The 23,424-nt window shown below is 45.3% G+C and overlaps 2 protein-coding genes and 1 long non-coding RNA gene across 7 annotated transcripts in view; 1 reads left to right on the top strand and 2 right to left on the bottom strand.

The window, feature by feature from the left end:
• The window catches only part of VPS26C (VPS26 endosomal protein sorting factor C), a 33,190-nt gene extending 25,874 nt beyond the window's left edge, over positions 1–7,316 (top strand). The window contains exons 6-9 of one of the 2 annotated variants that reach the window (XM_029046510.2): positions 3,186–3,336; positions 4,146–4,298; positions 6,597–6,701; positions 7,074–7,165. In XM_029046510.2, the coding sequence (XP_028902343.1) occupies positions 3,186–3,336; positions 4,146–4,298; positions 6,597–6,673 (381 nt within the window). In that variant the 3' untranslated portion in view covers positions 6,674–6,701; positions 7,074–7,165. Of the gene's footprint in view, positions 1–3,185; positions 3,337–4,145; positions 4,299–6,596; positions 6,702–7,073 lie in introns of both variants that reach the window. The other variant, XM_029046509.2, reaches the window with a different exon arrangement.
• Positions 6,990–12,187, bottom strand: LOC120638973. The gene is made up of 2 exons (XR_005661039.1): positions 12,089–12,187; positions 6,990–7,171 (listed from the first exon to the last, which is right to left on the bottom strand). It is a non-coding gene; the product is annotated as an uncharacterized LOC120638973 (long non-coding RNA).
• Positions 12,188–16,300: 4,113 nt separating this feature from the next.
• Positions 16,301–23,424, bottom strand: part of TTC3 (tetratricopeptide repeat domain 3) — a 74,169-nt gene continuing 67,045 nt past the window's right edge. For all 4 annotated transcript variants that reach the window (XM_029046539.2, XM_029046541.2, XM_029046540.2 and 1 more), the window contains 4 exons: positions 21,283–21,409; positions 20,888–21,085; positions 19,767–19,859; positions 16,301–18,564 (listed from right to left, as the gene is read on the bottom strand). In XM_029046539.2, the coding sequence (XP_028902372.1) occupies positions 18,457–18,564; positions 19,767–19,859; positions 20,888–21,085; positions 21,283–21,409 (526 nt within the window). In that variant the 3' untranslated portion in view covers positions 16,301–18,456. The remainder of the gene's footprint in view (positions 18,565–19,766; positions 19,860–20,887; positions 21,086–21,282; positions 21,410–23,424) is intronic.

The raw sequence follows: 23,424 nt of genomic DNA, 5'->3' as shown, positions 1-23,424 counted from the left end.
GCCTTTCTTTCAAGGGCTACTTAGTGACATGGAGAAACTTCTTCATTGGTTAGGGCCTTTATATGCTGATTAAGAAACTTTTGGATCATCACCAGGGAGATTGAGAATACTGAAAAATCAGACAATTATGTGACCTAGACTGAGCCTCTTTTATTTTGACCACCTAACTTTGCCACTAGTTAATCTTGCTTGACTTGTGTACATATAGCAAAGTTTATTTTCCATCCCCTTTATCTAAACACTATTGCCAACTGATTTAAAAAATAGTTTAGTGTTGTCTGATTTTTTTTTCTTGAAATAAATGCTTCAGGTGAACAGATCTTCTGAAGAAAGGCCCCCCAAAATTACAAATAACTTAGGAAATTGAGGTAATAATGACAACATAAAGAGTGCCTTTAAATCCGTTTGTTTCCGACATCCTCTTGAACACAGTACCAGCCCCACAGAAGTCAGAATATGCAGGAGAATTGCTCTGTATTCTGCATTTGGATATTGTTTGAACAATGACAATTCTCCATATCAGCATTTAATTTCTGGATAACCCATCTCTGTCATATGATTACAGTAAGCGATATGGTTTGAGGGTAGAGCAGAGATCAAGAGGACTTGGCTCTAAATTGGTTCTCCTCTAACTTGAGTGACTGTCCAAATTGGTTAGTCTCGCTGGGCCTAAGGTTCTACTTTGGCAAAATGATATTAACTCTGACCTTCCTCCCACTCAAGAGCGGTTGTGAGAATTCAGAGAGGTTACCTTATAAATTGTTTGAAGTTACTCAGAAGAAAGGTGCTGGGAGAAAGATATGTATTTCTTTTCGATTTTTTTTTAGCCTAAAAGTGTGGGCTAAACCCCAAGCTGATGGACATCAAGGAGACCCTGTTCATTTTTGTGCCTTAAACCTTGAAGTAGGGAACAGGGAGCTCAGCAATTGCCCCATGGACACGCATCAAGTGTGTCTCCTAGCCTGCCAAATTCTCAGCTATAGAAACCATTCCAGATATTCTCCCACCCATCTAATCACCCCACTGCAGACCTTGTTTCCCCCGTCTCCTTGCCATTAGGCATCTTGATAGGATGCCACTGGAAAGATTGTATCATTTCGGGGCCTAACTCACCCAGAAGACAGCTTGCCTTCAAACACAGACAATTAACGTGTGACCTGTTTGCATTCATCGTTAGTGTATGTGATATTTCTGGAGACATCTGTCTGCCCGCCCGCCAGGGTGACTGCCAGTTTAGGATTGCCAGGTATGAGGATGTAATTGCCACTTCAGGTGGGAATCCATTTGATTTTTAAATCAGTTGGAACCAAGAGGTGAACCAACCAGCATTCCTCCCTCAGTGTCCTTTTCCCTTATTTGACTTACTCCCTATTTGTCTTGTCTGTGACTTTTTTTTTTCATCTGTTAAACCCTAAATCAGCTTCAGGAACTTTAAAACAAGAAGAAAAAGTAGCCAAGACTGAAGGCTTTTTTTTCCAAGCTTCTCTTCTGTGGGGGAACTTCACTTAGCTTCATTAAGAACTGCAGGGACCTATTTAAAACAATAATAATAATAATAATAGTGGTATAATTTTCTCCCCACTTCTCAAGAACCTCCAGTGGTAGCCTGTCCACATCCACATCGAACAGAAACTTCTTACCATTGGCTGTAACTATTCAATCAGCTCACCCTGCTTTACCTCACCTCCCTACAGCCCAGCCCACACACTCCTCTTACTATGCCCCGATCTCATATATCTCACCGCTGACCCCCTTCCCTCATCATCCCCCTAGCCTGGAACTCCCTCCCACTTCGTATATGACAGTTCTTCACTCTCTCCAATTTCTAAGTATTACTAAGGTCACATCTCCTCCAAGGGGCCTTCCCTGATTAAGTCCTCTTTTCCCCAGCTCCCTCTCCCTTCTGCGTCATCTTGTGTACTTCAGTCTGTGACCTTCATCCCAACCCCACAGCACTCATGAAAATATCTTTAAATTGTATATTAAATTATTTATTAGTATTAATGTCTGCTCCTCTAGATTGTAAACTCACTATGAGCAGAGAACATTTCTGCTAATCCTGCTCCATAATTCTGCTAATACTCTCGCTAGTGCTTAGTACAGTGCTCAGCACATAGTGAGAGCTCAATAAATTCAATTGATTGATATTTGTTAAAAAAAATATTGTGTGGCAAGCCCTATTCCAAGCACTGGGCTAGATAAAAACATGGAGATCAGAAGCAATCCTTTCTTGGAGCTACTGTCTAAAGGGGAGAGAGAACGGGTCATAAATAAATATAATTGGGAGAGAGAATAAGTATGTAATCACTAACAGATTAGGAAACTGTGGCACAGAGAAGTTGGGACTTGCCCAAGGTCACCCAGCAGGCCAATGGCAGAACTGGGATTAGAACCAGGTCTCTTAACTCCCAGACCCATGCTGTTTCCATAAGGCCATGCTGCACTACTGACTATTGAGTGATCTGTTTCTGTGCAATAAATTCCCATCTGTTGTTAGGCACATGGGAAAGAGAGGGATTTTGATTTTCATAGCGCTCTTTCATATAAATCTCTTCACAGTAGGTGGTGAAGTAAAGAGGGAGATAAGTCACTGATCTTACTCTCTTGGCTTATCAAAATACGCTTGCTAAGGAATTCCAAATTCCAGAATGGCTTTTGAAAATTAATATTTAAAAAAAGCTTGCATATGATTTCTGGAGAAGAGTATCCTTCCAGGCTTTCTGATGTCCAACTTCTTCACACAAGTTTCTAGATCCCAGATAGTGACGCTAGAGAGAGTCACATGTCACAAACACATTTGGCAGCTTCTAAATCGAAAATGGATCTACAGCACAACCCTCATAACTCTTCATGTCCTACAACACCTCTATACAAACCTATCATTATTATTATTAATGCATGACACAAGTCTCTTGGAGTTAGTGTATTAATTTCTCACTTCTGTTTTCCTAATGTTTACTTTATTGTTCCCCCCTTCAGTCCTCAGAAAATATATATATATATATATATATATATATATGTGTGTGTGTGTGTGAGGGGGGTTATGAGAGGCAGAAAGAGAAGAATGAATTACATTAGATTTGGTCCTGCAGTTGCTAACTTGGAACCCTTGGGCATCTTGGTAGAAAAATTGTTTCTTGTTAATGTTGGGTTTTTTTTCTGATGTTGCATTGGTTTGTCCTTAGAGAGCCTCACTCCCCAAGTTTCTCATCCGAGGGCACCTCAACTCCACAAACTGCGTCATCACACAGCCCCTGACTGGGGAGCTGGTAGTTGAGAATTCCGAAGCCGCCATAAAAAGTATCGAGTTGCAGTTGGTGCGAGTGGAAACCTGTGGTAGGTGGCCCTTCTTGAAGGCCAGCAGTACTTCCTGTTGTTTCTGCATATTCCATTTTTCCATTCTGGGGTAATGTGCTGCAAGATTTATTTATTCAAATAGTGAGGTTTTTTTGGAAAGAGGTATTTTTGGAGGGACTATAAAAAAAAAAAATCAGTTGAAAGACTTTTCAAGTTACCCCGCACCAAGACCCATCTATTGCCTTTTTATTTATTTTTTTTTTAAAAAAAAGATTGAGAGTCCCCTGTGGACCCACTTTTGTATTCTTCCCCAGTGCTGAGCGCAATTCTCCACCCAGCAAGAGCGTAATAAATACTATTACAGTGTTCACTCTGGAATGTTTTGCTTTGTAAAACCAAATCACGTGGTAGTGCTGATGAGGATGTGTATGTAATGGGCTTTGGAAAATTTTTCTCAAGCCAGGCTCTTCCTCAGCTGTCGATTGCCGGCTCCGCTCCTTTGGCTCCAGGTGTCTCTTCCCATGTCCTTTCTCCCTGCTACCACTGCCCCCATCTCCCTCACCTCCATCCATCCTTCCCTCCTTCCCAAACCCAGGTCCTTTCATCTTCCTCCGAAACAATAATTTGTACATGCCACTTTCACTAATAACATACTCCACTGAGAACACACTGGTGGGCGGTAAGGTTTTTTTTTTCCCTGGGTTTGAATTGTCCACGAGCTCTGGAGAGCAAACTGGAAAAATTCCTGGGTTGTCTAAGAAAAATCTAGATCCTCTTAAATAGTAGTAGGTTCTTCGGCTTAGAGTTTCGTTCGGTTCTTGGTAAACTCCAAATTTCTTTTTCTGAAGGTTGTGCAGAAGGGTATGCTAGGGATGCCACGGAGATCCAGAATATCCAAATCGCCGATGGAGATGTTTGCAGGAGCTTGTCTGTCCCTATCTATATGGTATTTCCCAGACTTTTCACCTGCCCTACCCTGGAAACCACCAATTTCAAAGTAGGTAAGATTACATCTCCTTTATAACCTCTAGGGAATTTTCAGCAGGCTTAGTGGATATTTGAGCAAATCTCAGAAACACCAATGCTCTCGAGGATTTATTATATGCCACCACCATTCGGATGTTCGTTGTCAAAAGGCTTTGAGGGTGGATAGGGTGCATGAGGACCTTATTAGGCTCTGAAAGGATCAGGGTACCCAGGCCCTGATCTCAAAGAGGTTGTAATAGCCTCTGCTGGCAGTCACTCTGTCTGCCGGTGATAGCGATCAGCTAGGGCTCCACTGGCATTCTCTCTCCCCACTGTGAATTAGGGGCCCAAAAGCCGGGGCTCCCACCGTTGCTGGGAGCTGTCTTTCTGGGGCAAGTCTTTTAAGGCATCCAGACAGTAAGCAGCAGGGGATATTTTCAGGGGATTTTTCTATGATGGCCCTCTCCTCATGAGAAACGGGATTTTGTTCTCTTAGGCTGCTGGCCAAGCCCTTTTTCAGAAACGTCACATTCACTCTAATTTTATTTTTTATGTGCACTGAATGTACTGCAGTACACGGTCTCAGAATGTTCCTCATTCATGAGAACATCCTCTCCCAGAGCCATCATCTTGTTTGAAGTGATTCATAACGACACGGTTTCAAACTGGAAACTGGTGTTATTCAGTGAGTAGAGCTGAGAACTGATTTTCAGAAATCCCATTTTCTTGCTCTTGAGCCCCTGCAGAGTAGGGAGAGTAGAATGTCCCCGTCTCACGGGAGGCGGGGAGAGAGGGAATTCTACAAGGGATTTAAATGTGTGCAAGGCAGCTCTGAGACCACCAGGAAACCCAGAAGGGAAGGTGGTGGTGTTGGTCATTGTTGAAGAGCCCTGTGTGGGAAGGAGCAGTTTCATAGAACGTCCCCGTATCATGGGGAGGAGAAGAGGGAGTTCTGCAAGGGATTTAAATGTGTGCAAGGCAGCTCTGAGACCACCAGGGAGCCCAGAAGGGAAGGTAGTGGTGGTGGTGGTCATTGTTGAAGAGGCCTGTGTGGGAAAGAGCAGTTTCACTGATTTGGGAAAAATAAAGGTTTTTTGCACCAATTTGGTGAGAATAGATGAATAAAACAGACGGAAAAAAGTGGAGAGAGGTTTTGGGAGGAGAAAGTTTAATTTTCCTCAAATAACCAAAGAACAGGAAGCTCCAGTTTCCAGAAGGAATTGTCTGCTTGTGTTCTCGAGGGGTTTTTTTCTCTTTTATATCAACAAGAGTATAAAAATTTGGAGTTTTCTAGTTATGATTCTTCTATAAGGAAACGAGTTTTGGTCACCATATGTAATTTCTCAGCAAGCTTTGTTGCCTTCAGATTTTGACAGGGAAACAATTAGAAGACAAGTGTAATTGTGGGCAAATCTATTGCTATTACTCAGAAACGCATTTCATCTACCCCTGGGTTGCTTGGGCGTGCTCTATGGGTCCCCAACGCCCTCACTCACCAAGAACTAGGTGACCTGCACCAACTTCTGGGTTAGAGGTGAGCAATGGCGAGTCCCAGGCAAGTCAGATCCATTCCTGTGGACCCGCAGCCCACAAGGGAAGCAGCGAGGCCCAGTGGGTAGACCACGGTCCCGAGAGTCAGAAGGATCTGGGTTCTGATGCCGGCTCTGCCACCTGTCTGTTCTGTGACCTTGAAGAAGTCATTTCACTTTTCTGTGCCTCAGTTACCTCATATGTAAAAATGGGGATAAAGACTGTGAACCCCATGTGGGACATGGGGTGTGTCCAATCAGATTACCTTAAATCTGCCCCAGTGCTTAGAACTATGCTTGACACAGAGGAAATGCTTAACAAATACTATTATTATTATTATTATGTATTGGAATGCAGGCTGCAAATTACTAATGTATTATTTATAAAATTATTAGCCCCTTGACATTCTTGTCAAATGGAAAAAATAGCAGTGAATCGGAGAGCTTTCTATTATTTCCTTGCAGATACAGTGTGTTCTGTGGGGTTTCTATAGGGGAGAGGACAAGGGAGTAAAGATAGGTAGGAAGGCAACAGAGAGACTGGGTGACTCGGGGAGCCAAGAGATTTGGCCAGGGTGACACAGGCCCGGGTCGGACTCAATTCCAAACATGCAAAGCACAAGAAATAAGTAAACAACTCCTGCTTTTTAGCCGCCGGACTCGTAGCTGTGTTGGGATGAAGGAAGGCAACTCTCAAGTGTAGTTTTAGGCTTATGAAGGAAGTGCCTGAAGAAATTTGGGGTTATCTGGCATTTCTTAGTTCTGGATTTCTCCATGTCTTTTATTTAACTAAATTTTATCCAGAGCACGGTCCTCTGAACTATTTCGAGCACTGCAAAGAATTTGTTATGAAGATTAAGGGACGGAGGATGAGCGGATGACCACACAGGGCCAATGGGCAACCAATAGGTAATAAACAAATAGACAGTTTTAACCAAATCAGCCTGACTTGTGGGCCTGCTCTTTCCTGCCCCCTTCCTGCTTTGCTCATCCTATTCCATCTTGCCCCCCTGTCATGGAAGCAGGATGGGATAGTCTGTGATTGCCCCCACCTCCCTAGCAGATGGACAGGAGAGGGGGAAACCTTTGATATGACTGAATCAGGCTAGTCCAAAATGGGCTTTCAGTCAGTGGCTAGTCTGAGAGAGAGCGTCCTAAGCAAATTTCAAAATAAAGACAGCTTTTGTAACATCAGGGGACACTAGGGCAGCTGAGAGCCTTTGGCCCACAATTTTAATATTTTTCCACCATGGAATTAAAGTGAATCTTCCTCTCTTTCAGAGTTTGAAGTTAATATCGTCGTCCTTCTGCACGATGATCACCTTATCACTGAAAATTTCCCGTTGAAGCTGTGCAGGATATGAAAACAAGGGTGGAGGCTTGAAAAAAACGAAGAAGAGGACTCCATTTAGTCATTCCTGATTTTCTTTGAGCAAATACCTGAAACCCTACGAATCCCTTCATGGTTTTTCCTAACTGAAGAGAAATCCGATTCTTTATAAAGTGCAACCACTGTTGGGGTTTCTTGTTTTTCCTATTGCTTTTACTTCTATAGGACATGTCTCTCTGGCCATTCATTCAGATTGATTGAGCGCTTACTGTGTGCAAAGCACTGTACTAAGTGGTTGGGAGAGTACAATATGACAATAGACACATCCCTGCTCACAGTCCAATCTTGTTTTTGAACAGGGGCCTCGGGGCGAGATGACTGAAGGGTGACGTGACAGTCATCTAATGACTAGAAGATTTGTATAGACAGGAAGAAATAGATTTAAAGTTTTTTGGTTTCAGTGGAGCATAAGGATTTCTTGACTCTCAGGGGAATTAAATGCTGGAGCGGCTACCAAGGGACCCCGGGGTTTCCATCCCTTGGATCGTCAAGAAAAGAGCAGGCACCCTCTGTCCTGGACAGTTCAGTCATTCTTGGCTGGAGGCAGGAGGTTGGACTGGGTCTCGGGGTCCCCTCAGGTCAATCAATCAATCAGTGGTACTTATTGAGTACTTGCTATGTGCACAGCACAATACTAAGCACTTGGGAGAGTATAATAATGATAATAATAATGATATTTGTTAGGCGCTTGCTAGAGCCCCTGCCTAATATGAACACCACTCCCGGTTGAGAGAAGCAGCGTCATCTCGTGGAAAGAGCATGGGCCTGGGAGTCAGAGGACTTGGTTTCTTATCCCGGCTCTGCCACGTGTCTGCTCTGTGACCTTGGGCAAGTCACTTCACTTCTCTGTTCCTCAGTTACCTTATCTGTAAAATGGGGAGTAAGACTGTGAGCCCCATGTGGAACAGGGACTGTGTCCAAACTTGTACCTACCCCAGTGCTTAGAACAGTGCTTGGCATATAGTAAGTGCTTAACAAATATCAGTTATTACTACTATCATTTTGGTGTCAGGGTGGTTGGCTGTGCTAGAAGCCCACTGACTGCATTCACAGTGGACAAAGGAAAGCTAGCACTGGTAAACCAGGGAATCATGATCCCCTTCCCTCCCTCCGACCCTGCTCCAAACCCCATTCTGGGAAGAAGTCTTTGGGTCTTTTCACAGTCTTTTAGTGAGCAAGAACCACACAGAGGTGGTAAGGGAGAAAATGACTCCAGTGCTCCAACCCAGATCCTTGAAGCAAAGCTAGTGTTTTCCCATCATGTTCCATTTCCTTTGAAGTTGTTTGGCTCCTACAGTTCCACCCTGACTTAGCCGTTTTGGAAATGTGAGATGTTTGGTGGTAGAGATGATTAAAACCTGAGCTTGGAAAGGTTTGGTTGGATTATGTAATGGAGAGATCGCAGATAACAAACGAGGGGCAGAGATGGAGGGTTTTGCTGTAGCTCATATTAATGAGATGTAGAGGAGCAGCATTTATTCCGAAAGCATAATGGGCAGCAGCACTCAGCACTGTGATGTTTGACTTAGGATCACCCAAAGCCACTGCTGGAGTCTGGGGTTCACGGCTACTTAGGCTTGGGCTAAGTGGCTCTGTATATCAATGGGATTCTAATTCATGGATAATATTAAGTTCATATTGCACACTGAATGCCTATATCAGCCTGTCCACCACCTTAGCCTTGTTCATTTCATTGCTTAGTTTCCTTGGCAGTAGTCTTTTACCTGTTGTATATTTGCTCATATCTTCTTGTCCCCCCCTGCTATTGGGTTATACGGTCCTTTCTTGTTTGGGGCAAGGAATGTATCCACTAATTGTTGTAATGTAGTCTCCCAAGCACTTCGTACAGTGCTCTGCACATAATAAGCGCTCAAGAAATACCACTGAGGCCAAGGATTGGGTCTCATCTCTCTCCTATTGCCAAACACGTAGTTCAGCACTCTGCCTGTGAGCGCTCAGTACAGCACACTGCCCAAACTAGGTGCTCAATACAACACCGCCCATACTCCTAATAATATTTCTGTGTTCACTATGTGCCAGGTTTACTGTGTATTAGCACCAGGATAGATACAAGACAAAGTCCCTGTCCCAAACAGTCCTAAGGGCTGCACTTTGGTATTTCCATGCTTGTAGCGCAACCCTAATCCTGTGCCCCTTTCTCCACTCAGTTCTATTAATAGTGCTTCACTGCCCAGCCTATATTCACTGCCAGGAGAAAGGGGCCATAAGGGGAAAGGGGAGATGAGTGGATGTGAATTACAGCTAAGTTCCTCCCTTCAAAGGCCTCTCTAGCCAGAGAAAACAGTAAAGGGGGCTTGGGAGAAGGAAAGAGAAGTCAGGCATATATTCACTCTCTTCTGGGGCTTACAATTTAATGGCAGGGAGACATACAAAATAGTATTCAACTAGCAGGAGGACAAACAAATTTGAAGGAGGTACGAGTAAATATCCCAAGATGAAATATAACTCAATAAGTGTAAATTGTAATATACTGAAGTGCCGAGGATAGGCACAAAATATAAAGAACTAAGCGTGGCTAAATTGAGGCAACTTGTTGGGAAGGCTACCTGGAAGAACTAGGATTTGAAGAGGACTTTGAGGATGAGGATGCTCAGTACAGTGCTCTGCACGCGGTAAGCGCTTAGTAAATACGATTGAATGAATGAATGAGGGCTGTAGAAACAGGGGAGGATTTTCATTTTGCACTGGGGGGGCAGGCAGGCATAGAATATTTAGGTGAGGAGACCCAAAATGAGGGACCGGTTAGGTGCTGCAAATGAAACTGAGGCTGAATAGAGACTGAAAGCCAGCTCTGGCGCCAAGCTTTAGTGCTACATGGCCTCTGTCACTTCCATGGCAAGGAGGAAGACAGGGCAACGCTGATTCTGGGGCTACAAGACCCCAAGGACTCTTGAAGTTGGTCTGATTCCAGGATTATATTTTCCAGCACCCTGGTAAGCTTTTTGCAACAACGTTTCCCTGTCATTTAAGCCCTTACTATGTGCCAAGCACTGTTCTAAGCACTGGCATAGATACCAGTTAATCAGGTTGGAAGCTGTCCCTGTCCCACATGAGGTTCACCCTCTTAATCCCCATTTTTTTTTTTTTTTTGACAGATGAGGTGACAGGCTCAGAGAAGTGAAGTGACCACTGTAAGGTCACAGCAAACAAGTGGTGAGGCTGGGATTAGAACCCAGGTCCTGCTGACTCCCAGGCACAAGCACCCGCTGCCCCCTGCCCCCCCGGGGAATGATAGTTCACTCATTCAATCGTATTGAATGTGCTTCTATGTGCCGAGCACTGTAATAATAATGATGATGATATTTGTTAAGCGCTTACTATGTGCCCAGCACTGTTCTAAGTGCTGGGTATTAACCGTGTTAGAAAGAACAGTACAACAATAAACAGTGACAATCCCTGCCCTTAGCGAGCTCATAATCAGGGGGTGGGGAAGCAGACATCAATACAAATAAATAATAATGGTATTTGTTACGTGCTTACTATGTGTCAAGCACCGTTCATTCAATCAAATTTATTGAGTGCTCACTGTGTGTACAGCACTGCACTAAGCGCTTGGAAAGTACAGTTCGGCAACAAATAGAGACAATCCCTACCCAACTAAGCGCTGGGGTGGAGCAGCGTGGTTCAGTGGCAAGAACCCGGGCTTGGGAGTCAGAGGTCATGGGTTCGAATCCCAGCTCCACCACTTGTCAGCTGTGTGACTGTGGGCAAGTCACTTAACTTCTCTGGGCCTCGGTGACCTCATCTGTAAAATGGGAATTAACTGTGAGCCTCACGGGGGACAACCTGATGACCCTGTATCTAACCCAGCGCTTAGAAAAGTGCTCTGCACATAGTAAGTGCTTAACAAACACCAACATTATTATTATATATATTGTTTTATTTATTATGTATTATTTATTATGATATATTACGATTACATATAATAATGGTATTCGTTAAGTGCTTACTCTTTGTCAAGCACTGTTCTAAGCGCTGGGGGTGATACAAGGTCCTCAGTCTGCCCCAGGTGGGGCTCCCGGTCTTCATTCCCATTTGATAGAGGAGGGCACTGAGATAGAGGGTAAGTGACTCGCCCAAAGTCGCCTGGCTGTCAAACTGTGGGGGCGGGATTAATAATAATAATGTTGGTATTTGTTAAGCGCTGACAATGTGCAGAGCACTGTTCTAAGCGCTGGGGGAGATACAGGGTCCATCAGGTTGTCCCACGTGAGGCTCACAGTCTTAATCCCCACTTTCCAGATGAGGTAACTGAGGCTCAGAGCAGTGAAGTGACTTGCCCACAGTCACCCGGCTGACAAGTGGCAGAGCCGGGATTCGAACCCTTGACCTCTGACTCCCAAGCCCGGGCTCTTTCTAGTGAGCCATGCTGTTCCATTATAATAATAATGTTGGTATTTGTTAAGCGCTTACTATGTGCGGAGCACTGTTCTAAGCGCTGGGGGGAATACAGGGTCATTAGGCCGTCCCACGGGAGGCTCACAGTTAATCCCCATTTTACAGATGAGGGAACTGAGGCCCAGAGCAGTAAAGTGACTTGCCCACAGTCACTGGGGTGACAAGAGGCAGCGTCGGGATTCGAACCCATGGCCTCTGACTCTCAAGTCCCGTTTTCCAGATGAGGTCACTGAGGCCCAGAGCAGTGAAGTGACTTGCCCACAGTCACCGGGGTGACAAGTGGCAGCGTCGGGATTCGAACCCATGGCCTCTTGACTCCCAAGTCCCGTTTTCCAGATGAGGTCACTGAGGCCCAGAGCAGTGAAGTGACTTGCCCAGTCACCGGGGTGACCAGTGGCAGCGTTGGAATTCGAACCCATGGCCTCTGACTCCCAAGTCCCGTTTTCCAGATGAGGTCACTGAGGCCCAGAGCAGTGAAATGACTTACCCACAGTCACACAGCTAAGTGGCGGAGGCGGAATTCGAACCCCTGACCTCTGACTCCCCAGCCCGGGCTCTGGGGAGACGCAGGGTTCCCGGTCCTCACCCGCACCTGGCAGAGGAGGGCACGGACACAGACGGAGAAGGCAAATGACCGGCCCGGAGGCCCCCGGCTGAGAAGCGGGATTCGAACCCAGGACGGCCCTCCGGGCCGGGCTAAGCCGCGGGCGCGGGCGGGGGAAGGTTTAAGGCCAACGAGGGCACCTCGCTCCGTTGGCAGCCGCGCCGGGGAAACCGGGGTCCGTCCTTCCGTCCTTCCGTCCCGGCCGAGGCCTCCCTCCTCGGAAACACCGGCGGCCCGGCCCGGCCCGGCCCGGCCCGGGGCTGCGGAGGGGCGGCCGGGGGGCGATGGAGGGGGTTGGAGGGGATGGGGAGGGGATGGGGGGGTGAGGGGAAGGGGGGATGATGAGGGGTTGAGGGGGTGGAGGGGGTTGAGGGGATGGAGAGGGGTGAGGGAAAGGGGGGGATGATGAGGGGTTGAGGGGATGGAGGGGGGTGAGGGGAAGGGGGGTGCTGAGGGGGATGGAAGGGGGTGAGGGGATGGGGGGCTAAGGGGGTTTGAGGGGATGGTGGGGGGTGAGGGGATGGCGGGGACTGAGGGGGATTGGGGGGGGCTAAGGGGATGGAGGGGGATTGAGGGGACTGGGAGGTGTTGATGGGATGGCGGGGGGTTGAAGGGGTTGAGGGGATGGCGGGGGTTGAGGAGGTCGAGGGGATGGCGGGGGTTGAGGAGGTCGAGGGGATGGCGAGGGGATGGCGGGGGGCTGAGGGGATGGCGGGGGATTGAGGGGGTGGCGGGGGTTTGTCGGTTTGCGTGGCGCGGACTAGGCCTCGGCCGCTCTCCCCCTCCAGGCCCCCCGAGGAGCACGTGACCCCCGGCGCTCGGGGCAGCGGCGGCAGCGCCCCCTCGGGGCGGCCCGGGGCTCTGCGGCCGCGGCTCCCCCTCAGCGGCCGAAGCGCCGGCGGCGGGAGGGGGAGGGGGGGAAGGGGGCGGGCTCGGACGGCGCCCGGCCCCTGCCCGCCGTGCGAGGGCAGCACCGCCGCGCGCCCGCGGGGCCGGCCCGCCGCCCCGCCCGCTAGGGGGCGCGGCGCCGGCCCCAGAAATAACGCTAATACTAATGTTGGTATTTGTTAAGCGCTTACTATGTGCCGAGCACTGTTCTAAGCGCTGGGGTAGACATAGGGGAATCAGGTTGTCCCACGTGGGGCTCACAGTCTTAATCCCCATTTTACAGATGAGGGAACTGAGGCACCGAGAAGTTAAGTGACTTGCCCGAAGTCACACAGCTGGCAAGTGGCAGAGCCGGGGTTCGAACCCATGACCTCTCACTCCAAAGCCCTTAACAATAATAATAATAATGATGGCATTTGTTAGCGCTTACTATGTGCTGAACACTGTGCCAAGCGCTGGGGTGGATACAAGCAAATCGGGTTGGACCCGGCCCCTGTCCCTCTTGAGGCTCAAAGCCTTAATCCCCATTTTACAGATGGGGTAACTGAGGCCCAGAGAAGTGAAGTGCCTTACCCAAGGCCACACAGCAGACAAGTGGTGGAGAGGGCATTAGAACTCATGTCCTTCTGACTCCCCGGCCCTTGCTCTATCCTCTACGCCATGCCGCTTCCCCTAATCAATCAGTGGTATTTACTGAGCGCTTACTGGGTTTAGAGCACTGTACTAGGAGCTAGGGAGAGGACGTTGCCTAGTGGATACAGCAAGGGCTTGGAGGTCAGAAGAACCTGGGTTCTAATCCAGGTCTGCCACTTGTCTGCTGTGTGACCTGGGGCAAGTCACTCAACTTCTCTGTGCCTCAGTTCCCTCATCTGTAAAACGGAGATTAAGACTGTGAGCCCCATGTGGGACATGGACTTTGCCCAAGCTGATTAGTTTGTGTGCTCTAATCCCAGCTCCGCCACTTGTCTGCTATGTGACGTTGGGCAAGTCACTTAACTTCTCTGGGCTTCAGATACCTCTTCTGCAAAATGGAGATTGAGACTGTGAGCCCCACGTGGGACAGGAACTGTGTCCACCCCAGCGCTTGTATCCACTCCAGTGCTTAGGACGCTGCCTGAAACATAGTAAGCACTTAACAAATATCACCATCATTATTATCATTACAACAGAGATAGCAGACATGTTCCCTGCCCTCAAAGAGCTTAAGTGTCCAGCGCAGCCCCTGCCCAATACTGGATGCTCCAGTCCCCCTTCCAGGATACAAAGACCTGCCCTGGCCCCCCTACAACCTAATGGGCAATAATAATAAATACATTATTTGTGTCAAGTATTATACTAAGCGCTGAGATAATCAGATGATCAGGGAAGATAACCAGGGTGATATCACAGTCTAAGTACGGAAAGTGCATTTTATTAATCTCCATGTTACTGATGGTGAAACAGGCACGGAGAAACTAAGTGACTTACCCAAGGTCACACAGCGGACTAGTGGCAAAGCTGGGATTAGATCCCAAATCCTCTGACTTCCAGACCCCTCTACCCACCAGGCCACAATTATTTCCTTATAACCTCCCCAGGAGTCCCTACCAAGCTCTTTCAAAAGTCACCTATGCTGCCCCTACTATCAACAAGTCCCTCAGTCCTAACAGTTTTAGTCGGTCAGATAAGGTGTCGAGATTTTGACCCCTGCCCCCGATGAGCTTTGGGGCTCCTTTTTCCCTATAGGTGACAGTGGTCACAGTAATTAAGGATGGACAGGGCAATCCTGATCCAGGATTCCAAACTCCGAGACCTCCTCGGGGCTACGGAGCAAGGTGGCTAGAACCAGGTGTGGGATAAAAATAACTGTGTTGGTTGTTAAGCACTTTTGAGCCAAGCACTGGGGCAGGTCACACACAGCCCCTGCTCCATATGGAGCTCACAGTCCAACAGGGGAGGAAAAGGTTTTTAATCCCCATTTTACAGATGAGGCAACAGACACAGAGAAGTTAAGTGACTTGCCCAGAGTTCACCTAGCAGACAAGTGGCGGAGTCAAAAGGAGAACCCAGAGTCAGATGAAGCAAACTCTCTGCCCGGCCTCATCCCCACCGCATAGTTAGTGTTCAGAAAGGCCCGTCTCCCCTCAGGCATAGGTGAGCTGTGAATTGTCATCTACTTATAGGAAATGCTCCAACATCAAGCAGCAGTAGAGGCTCATAAAGCCATCTGGTTCCTGGGAAGTTCTTTACAAGTCTTGTCCAAGCAGAAATCAAGGGCTTATTCCCAGATAGTCGGTAAAATGGTATTTATGTCATCCAGTAAAGTGTTTTAAAAAGGTAAGACCAGAACGTATCATTGGTACGACGGCTACGCTACCAGTGGCAGCATATGACCACACACTGGATTTTTACACCACTCTACATCAAATACTCTTAATTTGGTTAACTAAAAGTCCTTGAATTATCAGGTTTATTCTGTCTGTAAAAAAGTTAAAAATGACATTCTCCCTCTCCAGTCAGCATTCATTTCTTTCCAACCTTACTGGTTTGACGCAAGATTATCAAATTTAAATTACAACCGGACTATATTTGCTGACTAACCATTTAGGAATTTATGGGAAGCAAATAAATCTCTCCCTCACGTACAACTCTGTCCTCTAACATTCAAGGTTCACGGTTGCTACACCAAGTTTCCTGGCCAACCATTAAATTTGTTATGGTGTTTGTTGAGCACTTACTTTGGGCTGAGGCCGGTGCTAAGCATTGGGGTGATTAAAAAATAAGCAACTGAAACATGGCCCCTATCCTACAATCTACATGGGGGAAGACAGATACACAGAACTGAGGAAATGTAGACAATAATGAAGGCATTTAAAATACAAGCATTAATAACTAAGGGTTATTCATACAATAGACAAGCATTATAACTAAGTCCACGGAGAGAGCAGTCCCGCTGTTCCTACCCACTCATTTACTGAGCACCTACTCTGTGCAGAGTGCTGTACTAAGCGCTCTACTCCAGGCACAGTCCAAGCCTCCTCAGCTCCCCCAGGGTTCTAGCATTTCTACAAACTTCTGTACCTTGTCATTTCTTTTCCAGATTAACCCTTAGTTGTCCAACATGAAACCAGAGCTCTCTTTAAACACTTCACTCACTTATTAACGACTGCTCAAAGCAAAAGATCAAGCATATTTCCTAAGCAATCTGAACTCGTTCCACAGGAAAGGGACAGGTAGCAAGAGATTTTATTGGAAGGAGAAGGTACCACTGTCTATCCAAATAAAGTTTTACAATGAAATACATCTGCTTCTTCACAGATCATTTACGGCACAGTATTTTGCAATTCCCCCATCCCTCCCGTTCAATGGCTAACGCTGCTCAATCCAAACTGAGCCGCCACGGCTCCCGTCCATGGAGTGAACTTCCCGCATCCTGAGCAGCTTTCGCTTGACCGAGCACATCGGTAGCCAGAATTCCATCCCCTAAACAGTCCCATCTTAACATTTTCTAGTTTCAAGAATGCAGATAAACTTACAAATATAAGTGAAGATCACCTTGAAGGATACAGGAGACAACACTAAAGGTCCACAAACCTATTCAGAAGACATTAATATGCTACATGGCACTTCAAGGAAAGATGGCCCCTGTTCACCTTATACTAGATAAATTTTCCATTTAAGCTAAAAAGCCATGATCACAGTAAATAGAACAAGTTTCTATTTCTACAACCTCCTGCTGAGACACATAATCATATTACAATGATTAATTTACTAATGTGACATCATTTGAATTACTGTATTAAAGCGCCACATGTTTAGTGAAGTTTACTATCCCAGTATAAAGCTCAGTGCTCTGCACATAGAAATCACTCAATAACACCACTGATTGATAATGAATAAAGGAAACTGGCAAATATCCTTATGGATACTGTTCTGTGTCTTTGGTGAGTTGTTGTAGGTGCTGAGTCCTTTTTTCTACGACTAAAAATGTGAAAGGTGGAAAATTAAAGGTTGGAACAAAACAATTCACAAGGGAATCCCCAAGAGGGGGTAGGTAGAATGTAAAAAAAAGATCACTGGTATTGTGACACCCCCCCCCCCCCCAACGGTTCCCCCAAAGGACAAAAATGATTGGTCTAGAAAAAAGTTTCTGTGGTCTATGAGGTTCTAGAACTTAGGTGTTACTGTTGGGAAGGGTACTAAAGTGAAAATGCACTGCTGTATATGTTTAATTGTAATATCAACGACCAATGGTATTTATTGAGCGCTTACTGTGTGCAGAGCACTCTACTCAGTGCTTGGGAGAGTACAGGATAACAGAATTGGTAGACAATTTCCCGGCCCAAAACACATTTACAGTCTAGAGGGAAGTGAATTGTAAGAACTGAATATGAATTGTAAGACTGATTAGCAATTTTGAGGCTAGGCCTGGTTGATGGCACTGCGGCAATGATGTGGGTTGGATGTGGCATTAAGTGAAAGTAGGCTAGGGGAACCACACGTTCCATCTGGTTCCAACTCAGTAAATCCAAGGTGGGGGAGAGGAAGAGATTAGGAGAGAGAGTGTTTGAAATTCATTAAGCAGAACAAAATTAAAAAAAAAACTGGGGGAGTGTTTGGGGTATGAAAGGGAGAGGTAAAGACTGAATAAACTGCAAACAGAGCAGTTCTCAGGTTTCGACGGAGGGAATGCCAACTACTAATAAAGGCAGTTTCTTTGTACTTCTGGGTCTGCTGTTGGGATAGAAACAGGGAACAAATAATTAACAAGAAAATCTCCTTCCACAATCCAAGGCCAGCCTCTGCCGATAAAGCCGACGTTCAACATTTTTCCGTGGCGTGGGGAGGCTCAAGGAGACAGGGAGGCTGCCCAAAGCCCAGAACAGTCATCACCCCCAAATCCAGAGTGACCTTTGACAGAGATGGCACCTTTACCATCGCTGCACCTTTGCGTTTGTTTCAGGAAATGGAAGTTAAATTGAATTGGGGAGGACACGAGAGGTATACAAAATGGGAAAACTTTGCACTGACTGGGGCTTCTCTCTCCTTAGAACTCCAAAAGGAGGCAGAGCGAGCCCTTCGGTACTAATCATGGTAAAGGTACCCCTGCCCCTCCAGGCGACTGGGCAGTGTCATTTCCTCAACTGAGTACGGTGGTGACGCAGCTGAGGCAATTTAAAGTTTGTCTATAGTCACTATTTTCCACTCTATTTTATTACGGCTGACAGATATGAAAATGTGGGCAGTTACTCAATACATTCATTAATAGCAGTATATCTTCATTCATATTGTACCACTACAATTCAATTTATGTCAATACATACCATGATTATTAAAGTTCAGCAATAAAATATTTAAAACCCCAGACTTCAGCTGAGTGTGCTTTAGGTAGGCTTCCTTCCTGAAGAAAGAGCTGGAAAGTCCTCTGGTAGCAGGATATGTTTCCGGCAGGTTGGACATGTATTTTGTTCTTTTAGCCAGGGGTCAATACACTGAAACAATCAGAAACTCGTTATTACAAGGGGAGCTGGCCACCACCCGGGTTCTGTAGTTTCACAGAATGGCTTCTGGGGAGGGCAGCCAGGAGGGCCCCTCCACTCCCTTACGCCATTGAGATCCCAGATCCACCCCTTCCCCGGAGAGGAGGTAGGGCGAGGGATGACAACTGGGTGGTGAATGTCTGGACCAAGGACGGCCCTGCCAAGAGAGGTAAGAAATCTGAGAACTACAGCTATTTTTGCTGAATTTAGTGTTACTCCTTAGTCCCCCCCCCCCCCCCGCCCCGTCTTGATTGTAGGTCCCCTGTGGTCAGGGATCTAGTCAAGTCTAAAATGCTGTCCCTTGTCTCAGCACTTAGTGCAGTTTCACCCTTTTGAAAGCACTTTCCAAGAGTCAGTGCTCCTCCTCCCACTCCTGAAGCCTGAAGAGATGTTCTGAACAAAGCGATACTCTCACCTCAACCTTTGCTCCATTTGAATAACTATTGCTCATGCTTTTCCTCCTCTCATCTCTTTCATGGACATTCACCCACTGGGCAGAGCTTTAGTAATAGTAATTATGGTATTTGTTAAACACTGTGTGCCATGCACTGTCCTAAGCATTGGAATAGATACAAGGTAATCAGACTGTCCCACGTGGGGCTCACAGTCTTAATCCCCCTTTTACAGATGAGGGAACCGAGGCACAGAGAATAATAATAATAATAATAATGGTATTTGTTAAGCACTTACTCTGTGCCAAGCACTGGTCTAAGAGCCTGGATAGATACAAGCTTATCAGGTTGTCCCACGTGGGGCCCACAGTCTTAATCCCCATTTTACAGATGAGGTAACAGGCACAGAGAAGTGTACTGACTTGCCCAAAGTTACATAATTTACAAGTGGCAGAGACAGAATTCGAACCCACGAACTCTGACTCCCAACCCCATGCTCTTTCCACTAAGCCACGCTACTTAATACTATCAGTACCTCATTCGTGACAAATTATGATTTCACACAGAAAACAGAAAAACTCAAATTGACCTCGACATCTGCCTAGGATATTACTCACTGAGCATTCGGGCAGCTGGTAATTTATCATGTAAAGGATGGTTTAGAAAGACTTCCGTGAACACACTACAAATACCAAATTCACAGTAAAAAGGTGAAACCAATTTCAAGTCCAAGATCTGAGAACAAGGGGCAGTTTCCCTTACCTGTTTGTGAAACTGATGCCCACATTCCAGTTTGCAAAGGACGCCCTGATTTAGTTCGTCATGACAGATGATACAGGGATCTTCATCGGATGTCTGTAGAAATTAACACAGTTACATACTGGCCACCTGCTTTCAATTTGTGTCATGGTCATGTGTTTTCCCCTTTCCTTGAATTAAGTTGTGGGCATCTCCGTCAGAAACGGAAAGAACTAAAATATGTCCCTCAGAATTCAAATTTATTTCGAGACTATGGCCAATACAAATACCCTTTTAGTCTCCCCAAACAACTTTTTCCATTGATCTCATTAACCTCTAGACTGTAAGCTCGTCGTGGGAAGGGAATATGTCTATCACTGTATTGTACTCTCCCAGCGCTTAGTACAGTGCTTTGCACAGAATAAGTGCTCAATAAATACAACTGAATAAATGAATGCTCTGTATACAATAAGTGCTCGATAAATACCATTTAATGAGCTGAATGAATGGATTAATGGTATTTATTTAGCACTTTACTGTTGCATGGCACTGTAGTAAGCACTTGGGAAAATACAATAACAGCACTGGTAGACATGATTCCTGCCCACAAGGAGTCTACAGGAAGAAGCAGACATTAAAATAGATTACAGATAGGGGAAATAGTAGGGTATTCTTTAAATTATAACAAGTAAACTGTAAAAACTAACTGTAGACAGATTAAAATTATGAATATCTTCTCATGTTAAATTGTATCAGGTGAGGGGGAAAATGAGCATATAAAACCCAGTAAAATTTATAGAAAGTTTGGAGTTAGCAAACAAAGTGAGTCTGCTTCTCAAACCTAGCAGGTGATGAACACCAAAGCTATCTGTGTTTATGTATTTGTTCTGCCTTCCCCATCAGGCTGTAAACTCCTCAAGGGAAGGTTATGTCTTTCTTTGTAACTTTGTAGCATTTGCTTCGGGGTACAATATTCAGCCTCGGGAGGAAACAAATCCAGATAAATGGGTTAAATTCACAATATTTTCTGTTTAGAAACCTAAGCTTGTCCATTTCCTCCCTGGAAATCATAACGTTCTGCATGAAAAAATTCCTCCTTGTAAAGCATTCTGCCCAATAAAGGAGGAAGAATTGGTCATACTTACAGTGGGCTCTTTCGATTTCTGCCACTTGGTCTTGGTTGGCCCCCCAACTATCACCCAGGGCTGGCCTCGAGGTGGGTGGCTGGGGCTTTTGCTAGAAACAGGTCTGGTCTTGGAGGTGCCAGAGACCAACACGCTTCCTTCCGAAGATCTTCGGCCAGGGTCATTTGCCACAAATACCGCTGCCCTATCTTTTCCAGCCTAGAGGGAGAGGTGTAGAAAGAAGAGTTATATTGCCCAGTATTGAAAAGTAAGCCAAGTTTTCTGAGCTTTCAGCAGCTCTTCCTCGCCTTTAGAGGATCTTGTTAGGACAGGTCTGTTTACATTGCAAGGATTACAGGCGCTGTTTCCACTGCAATACTGTTCATTTGGATTGCAACAAGCTCCTTTCTACCTACCTTGTTCTTACTCGGCTCATCCAGGATGAGATCTGTCACTCTCCTGGTGATTTCATCCGAGGTCAATCCTGAAAGCGTGCCCCTGTTTTTGGCCTGAACTTCTTTTATAAAAGAAAGAAACTCACTACTACAAGGGACAGAGAGAGAGAGAGAGACAAAGATTACAAAATTCATGTCGCCTAATATTTGACATCAACACACCAGTTTTTAAAAATGCATCACTTCACAGAATACAGAATCACAGCTGTGATCTTTTCTTCCTCACACCAAGAAATTAAACTTCCTAAAAAGCCAAACTCTCAAGTTTTTAAATGATCCCAACAATCTTGAAAGCTCAGTATTTTGCAGATGTGGCATACCAACACCTGGTCAATAATATATTTGTAAAGAAATAAAAATGTATCAGGGAAATTACAATTGCAAAGCTTTTCAAAAGCTTGCTTGAACTTCAGAGAGTAAGCTGAGTGCTACTGGGGAACCGATAGGACCCCTCCACCTCTGTCTAGACAGACCCACAATTTAAATGGGACAATACCCTTTTTCTTACACAATGTGATGGCCAACTGGAAAAGGCTTAAACACTCTCATTATAGCTATCTAGCTATGCAATGAGTAAACGAAGGACATTAATAAAATACTGAGAAAGTGGATGAGATATAGCACCTAATAAAGAGTTTGCACAAAAAAGGGGCTCAATAAATTCTGTTCATGAGCTGATGAGAACAGTGCTTTACTTGACAGCAAATAGTAAAAAAAGAGGTTCATATTTCAAAACGAAAAGGTAGGCCATTCTTGTGTTTATTATACTAATGGAAGTCTGAATCTAGCCATTAATGTGGAAATAGTCTATCAAAAAAGTTACAAAAAATTGCAAATAAAATATCTGAAACAGTTTGAAATTTCCAGCTGAAGGGCTCTGAGATAGTCACAATGAGAAGCTGCCATAGTTCAATGTTACACTCACCTGTGAGTCTTTTGAGATGCCCCCTTCCCTGCCATGAACATTTGGATAACTCATTAGGACTCTCTACATTCTGTTCTGATCTCTTTTATTATTAATTTAATTAACAATTAACAATTAATTTAACAATTAATTAAATTGTCTCTTTTATTATTAATTTAAGCACCTATTATATGTCTAAACATTGGGACAGATACAAGTTTATCAGGTTGAACACAGTCTCTGTCCCACAAGGGGGTCACAGTTTAAGTAAGAGAGAGAACGGGTATTTAATCCACATTTTACAGATGAAACTGAAACACAGAAATTAAGTGACTTGCCAAATGTCACACAGCAAGCAATTGGGAGAGTCAGGATTAGAAACCAGGTCCTCTGACTTCCAAGCCCATGCTCTTTACACTAGGCCATGCTGCTTCTTATTCAAAGCTGCATTTTAAATTTGAAGTCTGTACCATTTACTATTCATTTAATAGATGGCAACATTTTCCATTTTGAAAGAAAAAAATGCAAGTTACTCTAATATTCTTTATTCAAAATCCCAACTATAACAAAGGGAATTTGGGGCATGAGCACCATGCAAGGCAAAAGTTTACTTTTTAAAGCAGGTATAATAATAATAATAATAATGTTGGTATTTGTTAAGCGCTTACTATGTGCAGAACACTGTTCTAAGCGCTGGGGTAAACAGGGGAATCAGGTTGTCCCACGTGGGGCTCACAGTCTTAATCCCCATTTTACAGATGAGGGAACTGAGGCACAGAGAAGTTAAGTGACTTGCCCACAGTCACACAGCCGACAAGTGGCAGAGCTGGGATTCGAACTCATGAGCCCTGACTCCAAAGCCCATGCTCTTTCCACTGCGCCACGCTGCTTCTCGATAATGCTTCTCGTATAATGTTGCCATAGTTATTTTTGGAGGTTGGCTACCCTGAGAGCCCAATACTGAGATTTTCTGTGGCTTCTTCAAACTTTTGTAACACAGTAATTATGTGTGATCAAGTTGTTCTGAGTCACTAATGACCCTTTGTGAATGGTGGTGCATCCCCACACAAAGAGCCATGAGCAAGTGGTTCATTCACTGACCAAATTTGGTAAATGATAAGGTTTACTGCTTAAAGGCCTTCTTCACTGTCTGGTCTGCACATGAACAACTAAAAACTCAATATTATCACAATGGACCT

Source organism: Ornithorhynchus anatinus, chromosome 18, assembly GCF_004115215.2.
Source record: "Ornithorhynchus anatinus isolate Pmale09 chromosome 18, mOrnAna1.pri.v4, whole genome shotgun sequence".
In the NCBI taxonomy this organism is placed as follows: domain Eukaryota; kingdom Metazoa; phylum Chordata; class Mammalia; order Monotremata; family Ornithorhynchidae; genus Ornithorhynchus; species Ornithorhynchus anatinus.
Note: the sequence above shows the minus strand (reverse complement) of the source record. Positions and strands in the feature narration are given on the sequence as shown.